Below are 23,335 nucleotides of genomic sequence, written 5' to 3'. Positions count from 1 at the left end.
AGGGAGGGAGCCGTGCCAATCAAGAGAGCTGTCAAAGAGGCCATTCAGCAGCCCGCCAGGAAGTCCGAGGCACGCCAGCAGTCGCGCCCGGCGGGGAAGCCCTCGGACTGGCAGACACACAGACGGGCAACGCAAGGGGGCAGGAGTCTTGGCAAAAGCCCGGCGTTGGTTTGGCATGCCTTTCAGACGAGTAAAACTGGCCACTACCAGACTCTTGTCTTTTTTCCCAGTGTGGCAGAGGGGGTCGAGAGGGAACACACACATTCACGCCGCCCAAAACACACACTGGTACCATCACGCTGTGGAACAAACGTAGTGTTGGCGGGGCGGGGGGGGGGGCGCTGAAGTCTTAAAATTCTCTTAAGTCTTTGTAGCGAACAGGGTTGTAAATAGGCGTTGTGAATCGTAATGAACAGCGGCCCGCTGAGCTTCTGAGGATCAGACGGGTTTAATCAGATGGTTTTAATTAACAGCAGACGTTCGATAGCCGACTCGGCTGTTGACGATGCCAGGCGGGGTAACGCGGCGTGCGTCAAGGTGGCCCCGATTCACCGTTGGCGTTCGAGTTTGGTTCCAGTGTCCGCTGCGGCACAGATAAGGAAGGAGACAGGACTAATCGATGTTTCTGCGTAAAGGGAACTGTCAGTCACAAGTCTATTCTGGTCTTAGCATCTCTGGAGCCCCCATAAAGAGTTGCCCCTAAGGGATGAACCCGGCAAACAGGAGCCGTCCACGGGACCAAGTTACCTGACGTGCCCCACTCCCTGATGTTCCAGCACTATTAAAATTAAATGTTTATTGGCAGGGAATATAGAAGATATAAATAGGCTGCAAAATGGGAAATATCTTTTTAATTAACTAACCATTTCAACATAAATGCCCACAGGCTATCTAATACTTCAGATTGCTAAGCTGCCAGGTATTAAAATCATTGACCAATAAAGCATCTAAAAAATGTAATGAAGAGTAAACTCATTATAACCTGAGGTGCTGCTTGTTGCTTCAGCAGCCAGATCCTTCCATTAAACTTTACACAAGGGTCCTGAATGGGCTGCAGAAATCTGCAATCTTACAATATGTAGTAGAATATAGGAAATGTGTCGTTAAAATCCCAACCACGGCCACCTGATTACCTGCTGTTCACTGTAAAACTCGAAGACAGTTTGGTGGAATTTTGACGAGTATACAGAAACACTGATGGCGCTCCGAACCTCGAACCTTTAAGCTGAGGAAAGCATTGCTTAGCCCCACTGTACGTCTACCATGAAAAGGGGTTCTTTACAGACCCATTTTTAAAGGGTTCCGCAAAGAACTTACAGGGGTCCACCCCATTTTAATTTGAAAGGTCCCTTTGAGGAAAAGTTTGTTTAGATTATACTAATGTACAGATCCATGCTTTCCCATTTATGTGGCGCTTCAGTAATTTGCTGTAGCTTTACCCCAATACCATTGTACCACACCTGACTCTGATAATTATATCGCTGAGATATACATAAATAAATACAAAAAATCTGGTATTTTACATGTGATGTTAGAGCAAAAACCCATGAAGGTAGCTCTCAAGAAACAAGAGTAGAAAAGCCCTGGATACAATACCTTCCCCAAACGAAGTGGGATGTCATGAGTGATGCCATGGCACCACCTGGTGGACAAATGGTACACAGCTACTTATCAAAACAGCTGGTTCATGCCAACAGGCATCATCACCAAACCACAAAAGTGAGTTTGGAACATCTGGTCCCTCATTTAAACCAATACAAACAACAGAACAGAATTAAGTTTGTAAATCCCATTCTCATGGAACAACATTGTACTAGACCACTCAATTTACCAGGGACGTGTCAAGTGAAAAATCTGCTTCAAAACTAACAGCATTAAGCCTGGCCCCAGATCTGCTAGGCCAGCCTTGGGACGGTCACTGAAAAGCAACAGTAACAGCCTGGTTCCAGACCAGCTTGTACCTTCTTAGGACTCCTGTCACACCACCTCAGGGGTCCGACCAGCTCTGGGACTAGGTCATGGAATTACAGCAGCGTAAAACATTACACAGGTCACTCTCGCCAGCACAAAAGGCAGCATGATATCATACAGCAAATATCATTTTTAATGGTCCCAAATATTTCCGAACAACTAAGTATACACTCATGTAAAATAAAAGAAAAAAAAAAATGAAAAATTAGAAGATATGACAAAATTCATCACATCTAGAATTCCACTCAATCTTTAATCAAGACGGGATTACAAATTTTTTTTTTCTCCAAAAAATCTGCAGTTTCAAAGGGCAAAAAAGGGTAAAACTAGCTGAACCTACTGAGGTCTTTAAAAACCTGTTCAAGTGCGACTCAAAACGTCCTGAACATGTAAAGGCAGGTCTCTTTTGTTGTCCATTACAAAAACAGAAGAGAGAGAGAGACAGAGAGAGAGAGAGAGAGAGAGAGAGCTAGTAAAAAAAAATTAAGTAAAACAAAAAAGAAGAAACTGCTGGCTTTTTTTCTATCGAGGAAGAACTTCCACTGAGCAACAACAACACTGATGACATCATTAACACGAAAAACAAACGCCGGCGTTTCACCTCGTCGCTGTGTGCTTCTCCCGTCTGGTCCTAGAAACGTCCCAAAAACCAAATAAAAACGAAAAAAAATAAAAAAAATATTACATTAAAAACAACAAAAATGAAACCAGGGAAGGGGGGGGGGGAATCATAGTGGCGGAAGAAGAGGAAAAAGGAAGTCAGCGTGGAGGGGGGGTGGGGGGGTCGGTGGTGGTTCTGTCTGGATTGGCCAGACCCAATTTGTTGGGTCACTGTGATGTCCATCCCTGAGTGGAGGGGGTCATGGTCCGAGCCCACAAGCTCTTTGAGGTTTTAGTTCTGTGTCGGTGTGTGTGTGTGTGTGTGAGTGTATATGAATGTGTGTGTGTGTGTATTTATGTGGTAATTTCCCCCGGTATTTTAGCTTTGTTGAGTTATAAATATCCAGTCCGGCCCTTCAATCTGACGGCGATATCACTAACAGTATTTTCTCCTCGCCTTTCACTCTCTCGATGGTTGAGTTTGCTCCTTGCGCCGTGGCCTCCCGATTGGCACTTGTACATTGGGATTAGGAGGAGGATCTCTGGTTCCATTCATAGTGAACCCCTCAACAGGGAACCCCTCAACAGGGAACCCCTCAACAGGGCACCCCGCTGAAAACCACGGGGGTGGGGTTCATTCGTTTGTTTTTCCGAGACCACTTTTGTTGGCTCCCGTTTTGATTCTTAAAATGTGGGATCGGTGCGGAATAGTCTGGCGCCCGGAGCGAGAGAGAGGAACAACATTAACGTTTATTCATTTATTGATTAGGAGCTCAGCTTGGACTTCTTGGGCACGGGCGGATTCTCGTCTTTACTCTCGCCGGCCACGTCCTCCTCATCTTCGTCGTCATCATCGGGGTAGTCCACCAGCCCCACCTGGGAGGAAGAGGAAGGTTACATTTGGTTGCTGTGGTAACCACTGACTACCTCCAGTATCACAGCAACTAGCCCGAAACAACACAGTAAAGCAATTTTGCACAAAGCTAGCCGACAACAAACTTTTTCAAAAGGGGGACTCAGCAGATGAAACGCAAACAAAGACCCCCTGTTTTCTGTAAAAAGCTGAAGGAGGCTGGAAAAATGAAATCACTCTACAATATGTAGACTGAACTCTGGATGAAAGGACTCGTCAAAGAACTCTATATTGAACTTTGAACTACATTTTGAGGCTACAATGTCTGAGCAAATCCAGGTTATATTCTGTGTAAAGTACAACAGAACACAAACGCTCACAAGGCCTTCGTTAGTTATATATATAAAAAATAAAAATAAAAAAAGGAATTATAAAAGGATAAAAATACATTTACCGGCCCAAAATGTATGTAGCAACAGAGCCCTCGGAGGCCTTGTCAGTTCAGACAATGCTCATTTGGGGTGAGTTGTTCTGAGATGCTAAAGGATTGTGTTTCGCCACAGCGCCCCCCCCAAATAAAACGCCTAGTGTGGATTACAGTTTGTCCTTCCCCAGGTAGCTTTCAGCATTACAGAAACAACGTCAAGGGTTTTACTACCAATCCCCCAAACAGCCACCCAACTATTAGCCACAGAACAACTCGTTATCCAAACGTCTGATCTCTCAGCCTGAGGCCTTATGTGCATTTAGTGCATTTAGTGCATTCACCTTAAAATAGCTAGATGGGATGACCATACAACCCATAGCAGGTACATTTCTAGCCAATCATAACGTGATAAACAGGAGGGGCTACCTGGTCTTAACCAATGATTTCCCCAGATGCCCTAATGAACACACATCGCGGGGATGGTCAGTGGTACCCACCTTTGTGGTGACGGCGGCGGCGGCGGCCGCTGGCGTCGGAGGCATGCCCTTGGCCCCTGACCCCGGCGACCCGGGGGAACCCGGCGACCCGGGGTGAAGCGAGGCAGACGAGGGCGGGCTTGACAGACTCGTCTTGGTGGTGGAGCTGGAGAAGGAGAGCTTGAAGCTGGGGCTCTGGCGCCCCGACAAACTACTGGACTTCCCCAGGACGTCCTTGTCCTCAGAGTCTTTCACTGCAGGACAGAGAGACAGTGATACAGTTGCAGGCCAGGGACGGGACATCACCAAAATAAATGCATTCCCCCTGGCCAGACTGGCCGCTGAGCCATCGGGCTGGACGTAAACATCCTTAACTGACACTCGGTTCTCATGCTTAGCGGCTATTTATATCGTTTTAAATCATACCCTCCGTGGTTCGCCAATGTTCGTTTATGTTTGAGCCGCGAGCTAGCCTTCTCATCGCTATCGCTGCAAGTGGGACTGTAGCTCCGTATGCCCTTAAAGTGGCAGCGCAACCTTCGTGTCACAGCTGAGTGATGTTCGGGACGGCACAGGACCTCTTACTAGCAAGACATTGTTTGATTGAACATTATACCGCACGCTCATGCGTTGCGTGTTTGGTGCCACTGGAGAGGGAAAAGTATCGGCTAAGGCAGATGTTAGTTCTGTTTATGTCTCTGTAACAATAGGGTGGAAGGAAAGGTTGGTTTGAGGATGGACACACACACACACACACACACACACACACACGTTTGTACAGCTACCCTCATGGGGACCAGAAAATAGAAATTGCATGCACCCTTGCCCAAAACTTAACCCTAATCTAACCCTAAACCTAACCCTAATCTAACCCTAAACCTAACCCTAACCTTAACCTCAATAAAGTAACATTTATGCCTAAACTTTACCTAGATGTAATACCTAACCTTAACCCTAATCTTAACCAACAACACCTGGACCTTAAAGAAACCCCAATTCTAACTATAAAATGAATTGTAAGTTTGACCCTAAACCTAAACCCTGAGCCGGAAATTTACTTTTGCCTCACGGGGACCGGCAAAAGGTCCCAATAAGGTAAATTTTTTCTGGTTTTACTATACTCATTGGGTCATTTGGTCCCCATTCGTTCAGTAAGACCTAACCCACACCCACACACAGGAGAGGGACAGAACGGAGGTGGGTCCCCATTTCCTGGTCAGTAAGCCATGGCGCCAGACACAAGCTTTATTAAATCACTGCTCTACAGTAATCACTTAAAGTTTTCTTAACAGAAGTGGTTTTCTTGTTGGTCTCGGAGCAACGTAGTTGGCTGTTTCTCCTGATTGGCCTTAATGGCCAGCTTCTAAAAATCCCAAAATTCCATCCCTTCTGTAGACTGTCAGTCTGGGAGTTTTTAAAAGCAACTCACGCAAATTGCTGTAGAGACTTTGGTCAGCAACACTGTCAGCACAGCTCATGCTGCTGACTTTAACTCAGCCAGGGCAATGAAAGCCCTTTAAACTACCAGAACACAACCCCCATAAGGACAATTTGCCGCTGCGTCTGAGGGCTCTGCGGGTAAATGACACACAACCTCCCCTCGACCTACGTTTCTTCCTCTCCATGAACTTGCTGATGGGGTCCATGAGGTCTTCGTCCTCGCCGGCGCCCCCGCCAGGCTTGCCGGCCTTACTGTCCGAGGGTGGAACCACCGCCTCGCCGTCCTCCAGCTCGTCCTCGTCCGCGTTGAACCACATCTCCTCGTCGTCGTCCAATGTCCGCGCGTCCCGGCGGAACCGGTGGTTCCTCAGGATGGAGCGCATGCTGCGAGGGGAGGGGGAGAACCGTTAAATCCAAACGGAACGCTGGAGTCATTCCAGCATCAGCCATCGTCACCATCACCTAACCCCCCTCCCACCCAGCTTACGGCAGCCATTCCCAAACACAGCCGGCAAACCCTGTGAACAGCTTCACACGGCCTTCCCCCACCCCGCCGCTCCCCTCAGTCCCACACGGCCTTCCCCCACCCCGCCGCTCCCCTCAGTCCCACACGGCCTTCCCCCACCCCGCCGCTCCCCTCAGTCCCACCCGGCCCCCCCCCGCCCTCTTCGAGGCGTCTCCTACACGTCCTCGCGAGACAGCGCCAACTGACACACTGAGGAACGATATCTGACCTGTCCAGTTTGGGGTTGTCCTGCCGCTCCTTCTGCTGCTCGTAGCGCAGCTTCAGCCCTTTGAAGGTCTGAACATAGTCCACGCCCTCCAGGGACTTCCAGTAGTTCTCCACTATATGCGCCGTCAGAGACTTCACATCCTCCTGGGGGGAACGGGAGAGTATGAAGGGAGGGGAAGGGAGGAGAGAGGGGGGAGAGGAGGGGAGGAAGGGGAGAGAGGGCCGTACCAGTCTTGTTTAATACAACGCCCAGTGTCACCGTGATCATGAGGAGAAAGACCACAACGCCGAGCCAAGGTGACAAAGGAAGGCGAGGAGATCTGAGGCGGAGGCGTACTCACCACGCGGACATACTCGAACATCTCAATGATGGCGGAGTTCATGAGGTTGTAGCGCGTGCCGTTGTTGAGGAAGGCCTTGACCACCGGCTCAAACAGGAAGTTCCTCATGATGTAACGGTTGTAGAATTCGTCCTTCAAGCCAATGATCCGCCGCATGAAGCGCAGCGCACCTGGAGGGGTGAGGGGGGGGTCAGAGGTCACCGCACAATGTCGTTAGCCACTTGGGCACCCGCCGAACGTTTAGCGTTTGACTTCCCGTAACCATGTAAGTGTGGCGTGCGTGTGGCGCCGTGCCTGTGTGTGCGTGCGTGTGACTCACAGAGGGCGAGGAAGGCGTGCCGCGATGCGGTGAGCACCAGGACACGGCGCAGGATGTCCTTGTTGATGACGTAGTTCTTGATGTGGTAGGTATGGTGCTCCACACAGAACGTCAGCAGTTCCAGGATGAGAGCCAGCAGCTGAGATGTCTGGAAGTCATCTAAACCAGAGGGCCAGGAGACGGGGAGCAGGGTTTACAGATTTGCAGTGTGTGTGTGCGCGTGAACGCGTAATGACTGCACGACCCGACGGATTACACACACAAACCAAATCCCGGCGCGTACAATTCAGCTCATCACCGAGCCGACCGAGCCGACAAACTGATGGCGATGACCTACTCCGGCGGGCGGGACACAGTCTTAAGGGGAGGACGGCTCACCTTTGCTGGGTTTGTCCTCCGTGGTGTTGGCAAGCAGCGGAGCAGACAGGACATGCATGCAGTGCTTGTAGAAGAAGCTCAGGAACTCGGTTTTTTCCGTTTTCTGCCGGAGGAGAGGAGCCAGTGGTTGAGTTGTGAACACAGGGAGAAAAACAAGGCTTCAACACAACACAGGAGGCCAAGCTTGGGTCCTCAAACCTCACTTTCATCTGTTAGACATACTCCAGAGTTACACAACCCCATTTAACTAGTCAACTGACAATCAGCCCCTTGATTAAATTAAACACGTTGAGCTCTCTGTAGCCCCTAGAACAATCTAGGGGCTACAGAGATGTGACAAACTGACAACTTCTCCTGCCATGTTTTGTGACGGCCCCCTGCTTTGTAATCAGGGAGATTTTTTTTTAAATCGTAACAATACCAATTAACTTTCAATTTTAAACCCCTAGTTTGGAAACCACAGATCTAGAGCAAGTGAAGGGGGGGGGGGGGTTCAAATTGGTTTTTAATGTTGATTAAATTAACTAATCTCTTCAGCTATCCTGTCCATATACTGACATGAAACTAAATGTGTTTGAAGCCCCAGGTTTGGCTGTAGACACAAAACACCCGTAGAAATCTCAGGGCCAGGGGCCAGGTCTCAGGGTTTTAGATCTCAGAAACACGGAGGTCTACTCACATTGGCGGTGGCCAGCATGTTCTCAGGGTCGACCAGGGTGCGCAGCAGACCCATCAGCTGCACGGCTCCACCCAGCTCGGGGTCCGTGTCACAGATCATGTGCTCGATGATCAGGTTGATCAGCAGGATGTCCTGGGAGAGACACGGAGGGAGATACACAAGAGACTTTAGACAGACACCATTAGCACTGCTCTCCTAGGAACAGGTCTAGGATGAGCCTTCACTCATCCAACCTCAACTATTAGTGGATCAGCCTTCACTCATCCAACCTCAACTATTAGTGGATCAGCCTTCACTCATCCAACCTCAACTATTAGTGGATCAGCCTTCACTCATCCAACCTCAACTATTGGTGGACCTTCCTTCACTCATCCAACCTCAACTATTAGAGGATCAGCCTTCACTCATCCAACCTCAACTATTAGAGGATCAGCCTTCACTCATCCAACCTCAACTATTAGAGGATCAGCCTTCACTCATCCAACCTCAATGTTAAATATTAGTGGATCAGCTTTCACTCATCCAACCTCAACTATTAGAGGATCAGCCTTCACTCATCCAACCTCAACTATTAGAGGATCAGCCTTCACTCATCCAACCTCAATGTTAAATATTAGTGGATCAGCTTTCACTCATCCAACCTCAACTATTAGTGGATCAGCCTTCACTCATCCAACCTCAACTATTAGTGGACCTTCCTTCACTCATCCAACCTCAATGTTAAATATTAGTGGATCAGCTTTCACCCATACCACCTCTATTATTAGTGGATCAGCCTTCACTCATACAACCTCAGCCTTCACTCATACAACCTCAGCCTTCACTCATACAACCTCAACCTTCACTCATACAACCTCAACCTTAACTATTAGTGGATCAGTTTCTCCTCCTCAATCTGAGCTGTAACTGGGGGAAAGGAACTTACTCAAGACTAGAGGGTACAGACAACTTAACCACAAGCACTAATGCTGCATTCAAAACATAAGTGACTCAAACCAACTCCAACCAGATTTGACTGGCTGGTTTGAGTAAAGTGTTATATATGAATATATGTGGCCCTGTGAACATCAAAACCTAGAGTGAAGGAGATGCTCTACACAGAAACTGATATGTTAAAGTCAGTGGTCTTGTTCCGGACGTGAGTTCTTCATGAACGCCAACCAAGGAAATGGTGCAAAAATGTTAACCACCAGTTACTCATTCATTCATTCCAAAACACGGCATCTCGTTTCGCCCCGGCCAGATGAGCGGTCATACGCCAACGCCGTGTCAGACATGACCCGTGGCTCCAGGTCATCGTCATGCTATTTGGGGTGTGCGAATCAGGGCTCAGCATGCAGGGTTATTAGCTGATTCACTCCAGTTCCAACCTGGGCCAGTGAGGAAACCCACCAGGTGTTGGCAAACGACCACACGGAATGCAACAACACTCGCAGCGTTTCAACACACAACCCCCGAAAGAAAATGTAAAAAACATTTGCAAAGCTTGCGCACAAGATCCGAATAAAACAGTGGATTTACAATGAAGCCACAAAAGACCGACCATCCGGCCACGGTTGTGTTCTGTGTTTTGATTAGGGATTAGACAGAGGGGGTTAACGTGAGGTCTCTCCCAGTGTGGCTTGGGTTGCAACCGGCAGCTTCCCAGGGTACTCACGTCGTCATTCTGCTGGCACTCCTGCATGACGAACTCTCGGACCATGGAGGGGCTGTACTCCACCAGGTAGGAGAAGATATCAGTGGCCGCACTGCGTACCTGGACGTCATCCATTCCCTGACACACACGCGCACGCACGCAGGCACGCACACATTTGCACGCACAAAAACTCATTTCATTACATTAGGGTGCAATTTGTTTCTCAGACCAGTTCACATGTTAACAAATTAAGGTTCCGTGAATGCTAAACATATCTGCTCCTAATTACAGAAACCACCATAGAAAAATTTATAAAATCCATGTTGGAATTAAAGGCAACTTATAAACCCACAGATCACCATCCTGGCAAGAACAGCCTACATTTTGTCAAACTGTTTGTTAGCATGTCAAAACAACAGATTTCTACTGCTCGCTCAGTGGCTTTGAAAATATAAACCTCAAAGACTTTCAAGTATTGGACATGTGGTGACCAGGTCCCTGTGTGCGGTGCTGTATTGGACATGTGGTGACCAGGTCCCTGTGTGGGGTGCTGTATTGGACATGTGGTGACCAGGTCCCTGTGTGCGGTGCTGTATTGGACATGTGGTGACCAGGTCCCTGTGTGCGGTGCTGTATTGGACATGTGGTGACCAGGTCCCTGTGTGCGGTGCTGTATTGGACATGTGGTGACCAGGTCACTGTGTGGGGTGCTGTATTGGACATGTGGTGACCAGGTCCCTGTGTGCGGTGCTGTATTGGACATGTGGTGACCAGGTCCCTGTGTGGGGTGCTGTATTGGACATGTGGTGACCAGGTCCCTGTGTGCTGTGCTGTATTGGACATGTGGTGACCAGGTCCCTGTGTGCGGTGCTGTATTGGACATGTGGTGACCAGGTCCCTGTGTGGGGTGCTGTATTGGACATGTGGTGACCAGGTCACTGTGTGCGGTGCTGTATTGGACATGTGGTGACCCGGTCACTGTGTGCGGTGCTGTATTGGACATGTGGTGACCAGGTCCCTGTGTGGGGTGCTGTATTGGACATGTGGTGACCAGGTCCCTGTGTGGGGTGCTGTATTGGACATGTGGTGACCAGGTCCCTGTGTGGGGTGCTGTATTGGACATGTGGTGACCAGGTCACTGTGTGGGGTGCTGTATTGGACATGTGGTGACCAGGTCCCTGTGTGGGGTGCTGTATTGGACATGTGGTGACCAGGTCACTGTGTGCAGTGTTGACTCACCAGGATAACCTCTAGTGCAGGGAGAATGCCCATGTTTGACAGCGTCTTGAAGAAGGCGTCTCTGTTTTGAGGTTGTAACGTTTGGGAAAAGGAGCAGAACTCTTTCAAGAAATTTACCTGCAAGGAAGAGAACACCATGTTAGCGGACGACGGCTCTACCAAGAAGGGGGAATATTTTTCAGAACAAACCCTCGCGCTCGGTTCCCTCCAATACAGCACTGGCCTAGTTACGTGACCTAGTTTGGGCCTGTGGTGTGAGTGGAAAGCATTGGGGGTGTCTGTGCTGGCGTCAGTTGGCCTACCAGTTCATGTCTTTTGTCGTCGTCTGTGGCCTCGTCTGTGAGCTGTGCAAAAAGGTCTGTCAGGAACTTCTCATCGTCCTGGTCGGGAAGGAAACAAAGGAAGGCGACAATGAGATGACACTGCCCACAGACACTGATGTACTCCTCGTTTTCTATAGCCTTTAAATGGTCGTGGTAAGGGCTGGCTGGAGAGGGCTGAGTTGGTCTGTGCCTTTGAAGGAAACTTCTACCTAGAGGTAAAACTACAGTCTGTTAAGATTACATTCCATTTTCAGTACTTCATGTCATGTGCATTTAAATATGAACATACATTATTCAATTATCCGGGAAAAACAGAGGCGTTGAATCTGACTGGAAAACACAAGACAACCATCAACCAATATTCACACACAACGCAACGGAAATCTGGTCTTTCGACCGGAAGCGTTGGTAACTGGTTTCTAATCACTGTTTAAGTTTCAGAAAACCCATAAGGGATGATCCCATTTATTCAATTGTTCCGTCATTAGGATGTTTTCAAGTTGAGCGGTATAAATTATTTATGTTCTCCGAGACACTTCGAGTCTGATTTGTGCCTTCATCGATCTACTCCATGGAGGAGGCCACATTTCTGTGGGTCTATCACTCCAAAAACAGTGTTTCTCAAAGAGGGCATTTGTTTGGAGTAATCAATCAGTCTCAAATACGATACAAAAAACAAAATATATAATTTAATAGGCCCCCTAAAGATTTTCAGGCCAACAACTCCAAACAAAATGTGCATCTCCACCAGCCATCAGCGTCGGCATGCTATCTCAGATGGACTCAAAGACAAAACCAATCCCTTACAGTCATATCTTTGCCAGAAAGATAACAGGCTATTCATAGAATATCATGGACACTCACCATGCCCACTGCATCCATGGGAAATGTCACTGCCTTCCAAATTAGTGGAAGAGGAAAGACATTACATTCACTGGAGAATTTCTTACGAGATTGCTGTTCACGGAAGCTTAATCACAGGTAACACATGACCAGCAGTCGTGCATGTGTGTGTGTTCGCTGTCCCTATGTATGTATGGGGAGATATGTTCAAAAATGTCGATCAACGGACTGGTCGAAAACAAACGTCAACTACGGGGCGACAGTTACACGCGTTTTCTCCGGGAAAGCACCTAAAACACGGTACACACTGCAATTAAATGTCATACGGTCTCAGGTTTCATTTTAAGCTTGACAATAGGTTGCTAGCTAACAGCTGCATAATTTAACTTTAAAACGGCCAATGTCTTCAGAGCTTTTGACCCCATAGGTCTCTCTGGTACATCCACAGCAGACGTGGATAGGATTGTGGGAATGATTGGGTCAGAGCCGGTCCAGAACACTAGGCACAGGCCTCCCCAGTGCAGCATGAGTTCAGGTCATGTACAGATTCCCACCCAACCTGAGGGATTTCTACATCAGCGGTGTATTGTAACCACACTGACATCATTACCATAAAAAGCAACATGTGATCATGTCAACATTATTATTGTAATGACACAATCTGTTTCCATCACATTTGACTTCATTATAAATCACACACACACACACACACACACACACACATCAGTCCTTCCTTAGTGAACACCAACAACACTGTTCCTCCCAGGCAGCAGAACTCATTTACAAAACACTCTGCTGTTTCCCCGGAGACGTTTGTACACAAACACAGAGGTGAATTGACACAGTGCAGGAACAAACGTCACATGACCATAAAAGCAACCAATCATTGACCACGGGCACAGAACACGCTGAAACGCACAACCTTAATTTATAGTGGCAACAACACCAATAACTGAACCAGCAGCCGTATAAAGGTATTCAACACCAGTGGAACCCTGGGACATTTCTCACTTAGTTGCTCTGAAGTGGCTCAGATGATACACCTTTTCAAAGGGCTTGACAGTAAATGGACAGGTTGAATCACGTGTGCTGACAATTACATGAAACATCCAGATAGGCTGAGGGTCGCCGGGCAGAGCTTTCAGAATCACTGATCCACACGACCCCGTAGGCACCTCCACCAAGCACCCAGTAAGAACTGGACAGGGATTGAACCTCAGGGATTAAATTGAATCACAGCTCCCGAACAACTTGGGTAATAACGAGTTGACCACAAATCGATGACAAAACATAAAACTCGAAACGAACACAGAAGACACTTTCAAGAAATACCAAGAGGGTCTGCATGTGGAGTTCCCCCAAAGCCCTCCCAACACCGGGTGTTCTCACCTCAGCAACCCCCCCCCCGACGCCCCCCCCCCCCCGGCTGCATGTGGAGTCCCCCAAAGTCCCCACCCCCCCCAACACCAGGTGTTCCCACCTCAGCCCCCGCCCCCCAGGGTGAACTCACCTGCAGCATGCCCACAATCTCCACCTTATTGAAGAAGATGAAGGAGTGCAGGGTGGAGAGCATGTTCTCCTCGAACACGGACGGCGTGGGCAGCACCATGTCCTGGATATACTGCACCCGGTATGTCTGGTGGATCTTGGCGCGCAGCTCGGGGTCGCCGATCGGGATCACCTCCTTGAAGCGGGCCGTCTTGGTGAGGAAGTCGCGGTGCCGCCGCGGGGACGCGCCCAGCGCCGGGTCGTGCTCCAGGCAGCCGATCACGTCCATGATGCACTCCTCGGAGAACATGACCTCGAACAGTGCCGTGCGGTTCAGCAGGAAGATGCCTTTGACGATCTCGTAGAGGTGGTGGAGGCCGTCCGCGTTCTCCAGGTCCTCGCACTGGCGGAAGAGCTCCAGGAGCTTGCGAATGTAGCCCTCGTTCTCCACGGCCAGGGCGAGTTTCTCGCGGCGCAGGGGCGAGGGCAGGGAGGAGGCCACAAGCTCGGCGAGCTCCTCGAGGCGGCCCAGCTCACAGGGTGGCAGTTCAAGTCCCGGGGATGACATGTCGTCGAAGCGCTCCTCCTCCGACTCGTCCACCAGCTCTTGGGTGATGTCCACCGATGGGTCCTTACCCTGGACCTGGCCGAGTTGACAAGGAGGCAGACGTGTCAACAATCACGTAAACAACCTTGTTCCTTACAACATGAGAGTAAAAGGACAGAGAGAAGCCTGACTCCAAACACATAAAGGAATGAGTAATATGAGGAACCAACAATGCTTTTCAAAAAATGTAAGGGCTAACATATGTTCTTCTTTCATTGCCTGGGAAAGGTTGAGCTTCTAGCTACAAGCATGTTCCCACAAAACAAACACGCAAGGAAACAAAGAGGTCACCTGGCATATTTTCTCCCAGATCTCATCGCAGCCGGCCTTCTCCTGGAAGCTGAGGGCCAGGTCGTAGTTCTCAGCCTCCGACCACACTATCAACGTGTCCTGGTGCAAAACAGACACAAAACACGATTACGATTTAATCACAGCACTATATCAGAGATGCAGACATGACTCTTTAAATCAAGGGAACTTTACGCTAACACCCACGCGTCACGGTTGAGCATCGAGGTGACTGACCTGTTGTTTCTGGTAGGCTGTGTTGGGGTTGATCTTCGACTCCAGCAGCAGGGAACCTGGGGTCCACCGGGAAGAACAGACTGAATTAAAAGGAGCACCAACACTGAACATGCAGCGCCCCAAAAAAAAAGTCTGAAGCTGAGTACGAGGCACCACAGTGTTGCAACAGGACCAGAGGGGTGCTAAATCGGGAGTTGTGTATCTCGGCACCTCTTTGGAAAGCTGTGGGGACAGCGTGGTTACATAAGTGGAAGCCGATGACAGAGTTCCTGGACAGAGCAACATTTACTGCTGGACACTGCCCTCGATCAATACAATTGTAAAGACATCGGGCAAGACATTACACCACTTCTAGTGGAGTCATTTTCATCCTTTGATGCACATAAGTATTGGGATTCAGGGTTAGCGTCATGTACACGTCGGGGATATGTGGACCATTCCTGACGACCCACTTTTGACTGTCTTCATAACAAACACACGTGTCAACGACATTGTGACGTGATTAAAACAGAAAGTGGAACAATCGTCATTTTTTGTGAGTGTTAATTAGAATAGGACAATACTTTTACCTGACTCACCATCGCTCTCGGCTCGGACCAGTAGAGACATGCCTTTCAGCCTCTCTACATAGCCCGAGGAGACGTGTCCCGTGCCGCGGTCGTCCCACTGTCTATCCTCGTTCAGAGTATAAACTTTGACTCGGCGGCGGGTGTCCGTCATCTTGGCAGATGGTCGTGACCGCTTTCCCCCGCCGACTTTTATTTACCTCGCGCCGCAACGCGCCAACTCTACCGACTGCAGTAGGGTGGCGGTGTGTAGATCAACTACTTTAGATCCACTTTCTCAGTAACGTCAAATTATCTAAACAGTTACAACTGATCGTTACTCGTTGTTTGCTACAGTTTGCTATTTGGCTTCCACAAAACTTATCTCGAATACTATAGAAAGGCAACGACGCGTCAACTCGCGGTCTACAGTAGCCGACCAGTTTGCCAGCTAGCTGCTGTAGCTACTGTACACATTCTCCTCCAGAAGTTAACTACATAAACATTACAATTATACACCTGCAATGAAAAATACGTTTGAATTGGAAAATATCAGAGTAAGATTGCCTGTCTGGCTATGTCCTGTGACTTGAGCTACAGTGATAACTGCTGTATGCTAACGACGTTAGCTAGCTAAACATCTACCGTAGCAAACTAGCTAGCTACTTAGCAAGTTAGCTAGCTAGTCGGCTAAGTGCCTACCTACATTCATCTTAAGAAAACATTAAATTTAACGACAAAACATGCACCGGTTACAATATTGCCCGTGTACGAACCAACACCCGTGTCGTTAAATGTAGCTCCAACTTTTCAGATAACCTATCGGGTCTCTAATAATACGATAGCTAACGTTAGCGGCTAGCTATTTCTTTTCCAAGTGTTCCGCCATGTTCTGGCTCTGGGCCGCGGAGAGAACCTTCTCTCTCCTTACTGGGTATATTTGCATTCCAAAATTAGGCCGATCAACAAGCTGTAATCGTATAACTCCCACAATGTTATGTTTCACACGCTAACGTAATTTGCCTTTCATTTACATCATGTAGCTTAGATAATTGCTAACTACCCCCCCTGTGAGCACTCAGCCATCTTGGGTCCCTTCAGAAAGTCAGTACGGGGTTTCCAGCACAGCAACAACAGGGCAGCCCGCCATGTTTTAAAGCAACAGTACATCGTTTTCAAAAGACAAAACAACTTGATACGGCAGAATCTTTTTTTTGTCTGGGATCCCTGGAGAATGGAAATTTTGAAACTGCTCACCCAAACAAATGTTGCTCCATGTGTTATTATGTATCAGTAATTTAGTAATTTAGTTCTGCATCTTTAATTCCCTTGTAGCAGATTAATTACTGTGCACACTGATGCACTAACTAAGAAGCATGCCATTTTCTCTCAGGTATTCCTTATAATCTCAAAAAAGCCAAAAGCACTCTAAAGCCCAATGTCTTGATATACTTTTCAGAAAAAAAACAAGACAATCTGAAAACAATTATATTATTTCCTTTATTCAGAGGAAAATGACAAATAGAAGTACTAGAGAAAAGGTCTTAATACCAATGTAAAAATGTAATTTCACAGATCCAAAACACAAACGGTACTCAAAGAGGTGTAAATATGGAAAAATTTAACTAAACCATTAAATGACACCTTTATCGGACACAAGTGCTGTGTTTCTATTAAATTCCTTTACAGATAAAAAAATAAAAAAAATAAAAAAACATAATTCCTTGAACAGAAATAAATACACAATTAGAATGAAAATTGTGACAGTACAAAAATAGTTGTCCTGTTTAAAGTTTGGTCTTCGTGTCGTTCATTCCTTCTGTTCAAAAGACTCATTTTAACCAAAGTCCTTCAGTCAGCCAGGCCCACCACAAAAATAAATCACACCTTCCTTAGATTACCAATTGACCTAATCCAGTTACCCTGGTGAAAGCAAAGCATTCTCCTATCTTTCTGTTTGCTTTTTGGACGTTTGATTATCTTAAGGAAGGTTGAATGCACATGTGTTTATCCTGACAGGGCCACTGTCCAACTCTTTACACAGCATTAGTAACCTCATCAATAAAACCAAGACTCGCCCCCTACACACATCAGGTGCAAGATTAGTTTCACTGGACCAGAATCAGCACTGGCCTTTTGCTGGAAGCTATGGTCACACTGGCTGACCAATCTTCCCAACTTATTGCTCTTTCCAGAACATCGGGTCAGATCATTTTCCCAGTGTGGATTGGTCAAAACCAATACGGTACAAAAGAAATAAAAAAATTGTACCGCCCGAGCAGTTTGGCATCTGTTTGGGTAGGGTATGGTGATCCTTCATCTGGGCAAACGGGTGGGGGGGGGGGGGGGGGGGGGGTGATATTCTGGCTTTATTTCCCAGCTTGTTGGGCCTGACGCCGCAGCAACACATAGATCTTCTCCTTGATCCAGTCCTTGTTGTAAGGCTGGTACGTCTGGGTGTCTGCCCGGTACCTGAACGGAGAGGAGGTAGTCCAAGTTCATTAGCCAACAAAGGGAAAAAAAATGATCGGCCGAAACTGGGAGGGAATCGGCCGAAACTGGGAGGGAATCGGCCGAAACCTGTTCACTGCTCTCCGGTGCAACCATTTCACTAACATGCTCACCCAAATATGTGGCTTTGTGCCAAGTAACGTTAATGTTCTTTGACAAATGTAGGAGTTTAGCTTTAAAGCCCTGAATATGCATACACATTGTCGGTCTGTAAGGTCCACACCAAGCACACAGTTACACATAAATAGGATGACAGGATCTCCGTCACAAGTCTTCTCTTCCCTCCTTCGTATTTATAGAATTGGCTGAAGACTGCAGAAGAAAATCTCTAGGCAGTTTCTCTCCTATTTTTGTGAAGACGAGTACATTTGTTGTTTTTGGTGATTCGTGAACTTTGTGGTGTTAAGCACACAGACCTGAGTGTCCAAGCTGGCCAGTGCAGGGGTGGGTTATCATACACTTTCAAATTACTACATACTTTCTAAACTACGTTCATAGATTTTTTTACACAATTATTCGTAATGCAACCTTTCTAAATGATACATTCTATGCTCCAGTGTTTTAGTGTAGTTTTGTTTGTCTTCATCATATGCATTGTTATTTCAGCTTGATTTTGAGGATAAACTTTTCTCAGAACATATTTTACACAGCTTGAGGGAGTTGGCCAATTACATTTTTTTTTTTATAAAATCTGTTTAAACATTCCATCTATTTGGTGTAACTGCTGTTGACAGTAACCTAACGTTTAAAGCCTAGCAGGCTTCAGCCACTAACAGTTAACACAAAGGGTGATATGAAAAAAGGTTGTGCCTAAGAGTTGCTTAAATAGCCCAAAGCCTAAAAGGATTGTTTACATTTCATACTCTATTACTTTAATCTCCTGTCCCTGTCAACCAATAACTGTAAATGAAAATTTGTCCTCAACCAAAGAGTTGTCTGCCTCATGGTTTCATTTTAGCTGTAGCTGGTATCACAGCCCTAAAGCAGTTCTCACTATAAACTGAAAAGTCTAACACTGATAGGGACTACCTGAACGTGCAAACCGCTTGTTTTAATAGAAATGAACAACCCTGCAGTAGGGTTTTAGCTCCAATCTATGGCAAGCAGGGTGGAGTAATCCACAGCGCTGGACTTCAACCCTGAGGCTGTTCAGTGCAACTTACACTAAACAGCTGAGGTCCGCCAAGTCATCAATGAAGTCGAACAGTTGGCTGATGTCATAGGTGATTGAGGGGCTGTTGGGGTTCATTCTCTTCAGGTGCTCTTCGTACATTTTGCAGACACCTGGATTGGGAGGAGACATGGTGAGAAACACCAATCAAATGTATTTTACATCAGCAGGTGTCACAAAGTGCTTTTACAAAACACCACTGGGGAGAGAGAGAATGCACCGCGAGGAAAAACTTGAAAGCACTGGACTGTTGAGGCCCAGCCTGGTTTACGTATTCATGCAGCACAGGTTACAACCGCTCTCTTTGACCGTTCACATAGCTGTGGGAAGATCTTTCGATCCGGGGTGCTGGTAACAAATGGACGGATGTCCCAGGCTCTAGGCCTCTCACACTTGTGGCCTTACCGACGCGTTTCTCGCTGGCATATGGAGGACACGCTCATTGGCTGTGGCGACCCACGGTACATTTATCTTCTCTGGTGTGGAGGGTACTACAAGGGGAGCTGACGCTCAGCTAAATGTCACGATCTCGTCACGGGGTGCTGAGACGACAACAGCACTACTACTTCCAGCGGTTATGAACTTTCACCACGGTCTGTCAACAAATCAAAAAACAACAAGCCACTGACTCCACCCCTGAGAGGCATTGAAGGGAGGGCATCCCAGTGGCGATTGAGGGAGGGCATCCCAGTGGCAATGAGAGCCCACCTGGCAAGAGAGCAAGGGTGGACAGTAACAAGCCTTTCTGGTCACCTTCACGCCCCTGGGCCAGACTACACTTAATTATAGACCATGCTGTAGAGACCAGTTTTTAGTAGACACTTGAAAGTTTGCACTGAGTTTGCATTTCTAACCTTAATTGGCAGATCATTCCACAGTAGTGGAGCCCTATGAGAGAAGGCCCTGCCTCAGGCTGTTTGTTTAGAGATTCTAGGTACAATTAAAAGGCCTGCATCTTGCGATCGTAGGTTACGTGTAGGTATGTATGGCTGGACCATTTCAGCAAGGTAAATTGGAGCAAGTCCGTGTATTAATTTATAGGTTAACAATAAAACCTTAAAATCAGCCCTAACCCTAATAGGCAGCCAGTGTAAAGAGACTAGTACTGGAGTAATGTCTTCAAATCTTTTGTTCTAGTTAGGATTCTAGCAGCCGTGTGAAGCACTAATTGAAGTTTATTTATGGATTTGTCAGGGTAACTGGAAGAAAAAAAAAAAAAAGAGCATTGTAGTAATCAAATCTAGAAGTAACAAAAGCATCGATTAGTTTTTCTGCATCAGTTTGATCGAAACATTGCAAAAATCAGAAACATTCTAAGATGAAAATAAGCAACTCAAGACATTTTATATGTTCATCAAAGGAGAGGTCAGGGTCAAGGGTAACGCTGAGGTTTCTTACAGTTTTTTGGGATACGACCATGCAGCCGTTGAGGTTCACAGTGAGATCTGCTAACAACGCTCTTTGTTTCTTGGGTCCTAAAACAAGCATTTCTGTTTTTCTTGAGTTTAAAAGCAAGAAGATCTGTCATCCACCTCCTAATATCTGAAATCCATGCTTCCAAAGTAGTTAATTTTGGGGCTTCTCCATGCTTCATTGAAATATATAACTGTGTCATCAGCATAACAGTGAAAGTTTACATTGTGATTTCGGATTACATCACCAAGAGGCAGCATATATAATGAGAACAATAATGGGCCCAGAACCGAGCCTTGAGGAACACCAAAACATACTTTTGATTTGTCAGATATGCCATCCACACATACGAACTGATATCTTTCAGATAAATAAGATTTAAACCAGGCTAGAACATATCCACGTAGCACAATGTGGGTTTCCAGTCTCTCCAAGACTGGAAACAGACATTGTGAGTGACCAATAGTGTCAAAAGCAGCACTAAGATCAAGAAGCAACAGGACGGATGCGGAACCTTTGTCTGAGGCCATTAGAAGGCAATTTGTTACCTTCACAAGTGCAGTCTCAGTACTATGATGGGGTCTGAAACCAGACTGGAGCATTTCATAAGTGTTTTTTATGAGGAATGGGAGATTCGATATTGGCCTATAATTGTTTAATATGTCAGGATCCAGATTCAAGGCTTAAATTTCACTTTTTTGTGAGTTTGGTACACATCCGGAGGAAAGGGATCAATATATTATGTTCAACATTGGCTGACTTAGCACAGGAAATAGCGCCTTAAGTTTGTTGGAATTGGGTCTAGCTGACAATTTGTGGGTTTAGAACACATTACAAACTTAATGAATGTGTGGAGCTATATGGGATCAAAAAGTGTCCCCATTGTACATGATCAGGGAGGTTCCAGCTAGGATGGAGTCCGTCGCTCTTCAGCAGATCAGGTCTGGCCCGATTTCTGTGATAGTCCCAAAAAAAAGAGCCAGTTATCTACAAACTCTACCTGCTGCGACGGGCAGAACTCAGTTTTCAGCCAGCGATTGAGTTGAGCAAGTCTGCTGTAGAGCTCGTCACTACCCCTAGCTGGGAGGGGGCCAGAGACAATAACTTGATGCCAACATCTTTCTAGCTAGTTTACACGCTGATGCTATGTTCTGCTTCATTACCTCTGACTGTTTCATCCTAACGTCATTGGTACCAACGTGAATAACAATCTCTGTACTCTCTTTACTTGCCAGTTTTAGATTTCGCTAGATCCCAAACTCAGATTTGCGGCTATGTCGGTGGCTCTGCCCCCCGGTAAACAGTGTACGATCGCCGGCTGATTCTTTAGTCTAATACTGCGGGTAATGGAATCGCCGATGACAATAGTTCAGTTTTTCAGGGCCACCGGTAGAACATGCCTGCCGATCATTCCCCTCCGAAAGACTTGACTCTGACTCCAGTGGGGAAAACCTGTTGAAAATCGCAGTCGGCTCTAGTTGCCACACAGGTTTAACTTGTCGACGGCATTTCTTCCCAGTGACCAAGAGAAAGTTCTTGCCCGACTGCAGGAGCTGTGCCGGGGGGCTAACAACACAGACGCAGTTTTTTCCATTTCTACGTTAACATAATCCTTGCCTGACATTTGCGTCTGAAGCCGAGCCTCTAACTCTGCTCTCTTTACCTGAAGACGACAGATCTCCGTGTTGTAGCTACAACAACTACAGTCATAAGGCATAGTAACGGCACTTAGCTTCGGGTGTTCAGGGGTGAGTAGTTCCGTTAATTATGTCCAAATAGAGCTTCGGTGTAGAAAAGTTGGGTAAAAGGTCAACAGATAAAAACATTGCATAGAATTTTACCAATTGGTTTATATAGAGTAAAGTCGATAATGTTTGGAAGGCCGCCAGGTAGGTAAAAGCAGCGTGCGTCAACGATCTCACAATGCACAGTAAACCTGTCAAGATGAGAAGATATGACAGCCAGATATTTCTTTTAACGGTTTGTTGACAGTACTAACTGTTCTTTACTGAAGTACGACTTTTTTCAACCGAGTGAGAGAGCAAAAAAATAAGTTTCAATTGGCCAAATGCCCATAGTACCGTCAACATAATGTAGATTTTGGAACCGTTGAAGAAATACAGAATTTGCAGAATAAATACAGCCCAGCATTAACGGTAGGCTACCAGTGGTCTCTGGAAACCGACTCACCCTCCATGCATTCGTTCACGGACTCGTAGTCAGCATACGTCCGCCCCTCTGGTCTTTTTGTTGGCTGTACAAGCAAAATCGTGTGGGACTGTACAGCACAGAAACAAGAATATTGTCAAGTACCAGATGTACACTAATATCTGTCCTGCTCAACCGCTTTTTATTAAACGGCAGGACAATTGTATTGCTACATTCAACTTATTTGATACTTAGCAACATCAACTGTAGGTCATTAAGCAAATGTACATCTAATAACCACTAGTAAAGTCAGGAGCTGCTGCTGCTACTGTAGTTACAGTATAAGCGACCTAACACTAGCTCAGACATTATTTATTCATGCCATTTATTTTGCATTGTACGAACAAAAAGAAAAGATCACGCTTACCATGTTTGTTCTGGTGTCCGATAAGGCACTTCAACTGGAATGGTAAACTTCTGCGTTCAAATTTTACTTCTTCTCGCTTACTACGCAGCTGTTATGGAAGTGGAAGCTGATTCGTTTCCGGTGTAAAAAGGTCAATGTGAATTTCAAAGTAAAAGTACCTATCAATCAAAACACAACGTCTTTTAGTCATCATTGATAAAAGTCTAAATTAACTACATGTTTCCAGTAGGAAACAGTTTAAA

General features: G+C 46.7%; 2 protein-coding genes across 6 annotated transcripts; both read right to left on the bottom strand.

Moving 5' to 3' along the window:
• Positions 1-2,198: 2,198 nt before the first annotated feature.
• Positions 2,199-16,541, bottom strand: smek1 (SMEK homolog 1, suppressor of mek1 (Dictyostelium)). Of its 5 annotated transcripts, none has more exons than XM_013137259.4 (15): positions 15,448-16,541; positions 14,879-14,934; positions 14,645-14,743; positions 13,769-14,389; positions 11,395-11,472; positions 11,093-11,209; positions 9,875-9,991; positions 8,218-8,382; positions 7,539-7,641; positions 7,161-7,319; positions 6,842-7,011; positions 6,502-6,644; positions 5,937-6,151; positions 4,349-4,581; positions 2,199-3,447 (listed from the first exon to the last, which is right to left on the bottom strand). In XM_013137259.4, exons 1-15 carry the CDS (start codon positions 15,596-15,598, stop codon positions 3,337-3,339), a joined length of 2,538 nt encoding a protein of 845 aa, XP_012992713.1. In that variant the 5' UTR covers positions 15,599-16,541; the 3' UTR covers positions 2,199-3,336. The 5 variants fall into 5 exon arrangements, with proteins under 5 accessions (XP_012992713.1, XP_010887814.1, XP_012992715.1 ...); XM_010889512.5 differs by having other exon boundaries at positions 6,502-6,641; XM_013137261.4 differs by having other exon boundaries at positions 8,218-8,349.
• Positions 16,542-16,976: 435 nt separating this feature from the next.
• erh (ERH mRNA splicing and mitosis factor) lies at positions 16,977-23,221 on the bottom strand. Its single transcript, XM_010889514.4, has 4 exons — positions 23,094-23,221; positions 22,709-22,796; positions 19,098-19,218; positions 16,977-17,895 (listed from the first exon to the last, which is right to left on the bottom strand). The coding sequence occupies exons 1-4, from the start codon at positions 23,094-23,096 to the stop codon at positions 17,793-17,795; spliced, it is 315 nt and encodes a 104-aa protein (XP_010887816.1). The 5' UTR covers positions 23,097-23,221; the 3' UTR covers positions 16,977-17,792.
• Positions 23,222-23,335: the final 114 nt, after the last annotated feature.

This window comes from Esox lucius, chromosome 14, assembly GCF_011004845.1.
Source record: "Esox lucius isolate fEsoLuc1 chromosome 14, fEsoLuc1.pri, whole genome shotgun sequence".
NCBI classification, from domain to species: Eukaryota; Metazoa; Chordata; class Actinopteri; order Esociformes; family Esocidae; genus Esox; species Esox lucius.
This window is presented reverse-complemented; position numbering and strand designations above follow the sequence as displayed.

Bases quoted from the DNA above. Each gene is read 5' to 3' on its own strand.
- smek1 (XM_013137259.4), bottom strand. From the start codon at position 15,598: ATGACGGACACCCGCCGCCGAGTCAAAGTTTATACTCTGAACGAGGAT. The intron at 11,473-13,768 runs GTGAGTTCACCC...CTTCCCGACCAG, and splicing joins AGATTGTGGGCATGCTGCAG to GACGATGAGAAGTTCCTGAC. The intron at 4,582-5,936 runs GTAGGTCGAGGG...TCTGTCCTGCAG, and splicing joins GTTCATGGAGAGGAAGAAAC to TGAAAGACTCTGAGGACAAG.
- erh (XM_010889514.4), bottom strand. The intron at 19,219-22,708 runs GTGAGTCGGTTT...CTCCCAATCCAG, and splicing joins CGTGAACGAATGCATGGAGG to GTGTCTGCAAAATGTACGAA. The intron at 17,896-19,097 runs GTAAGTTGCACT...CTCTCCGTTCAG, and splicing joins GCGGACCTCAGCTGTTTAGT to GTACCGGGCAGACACCCAGA.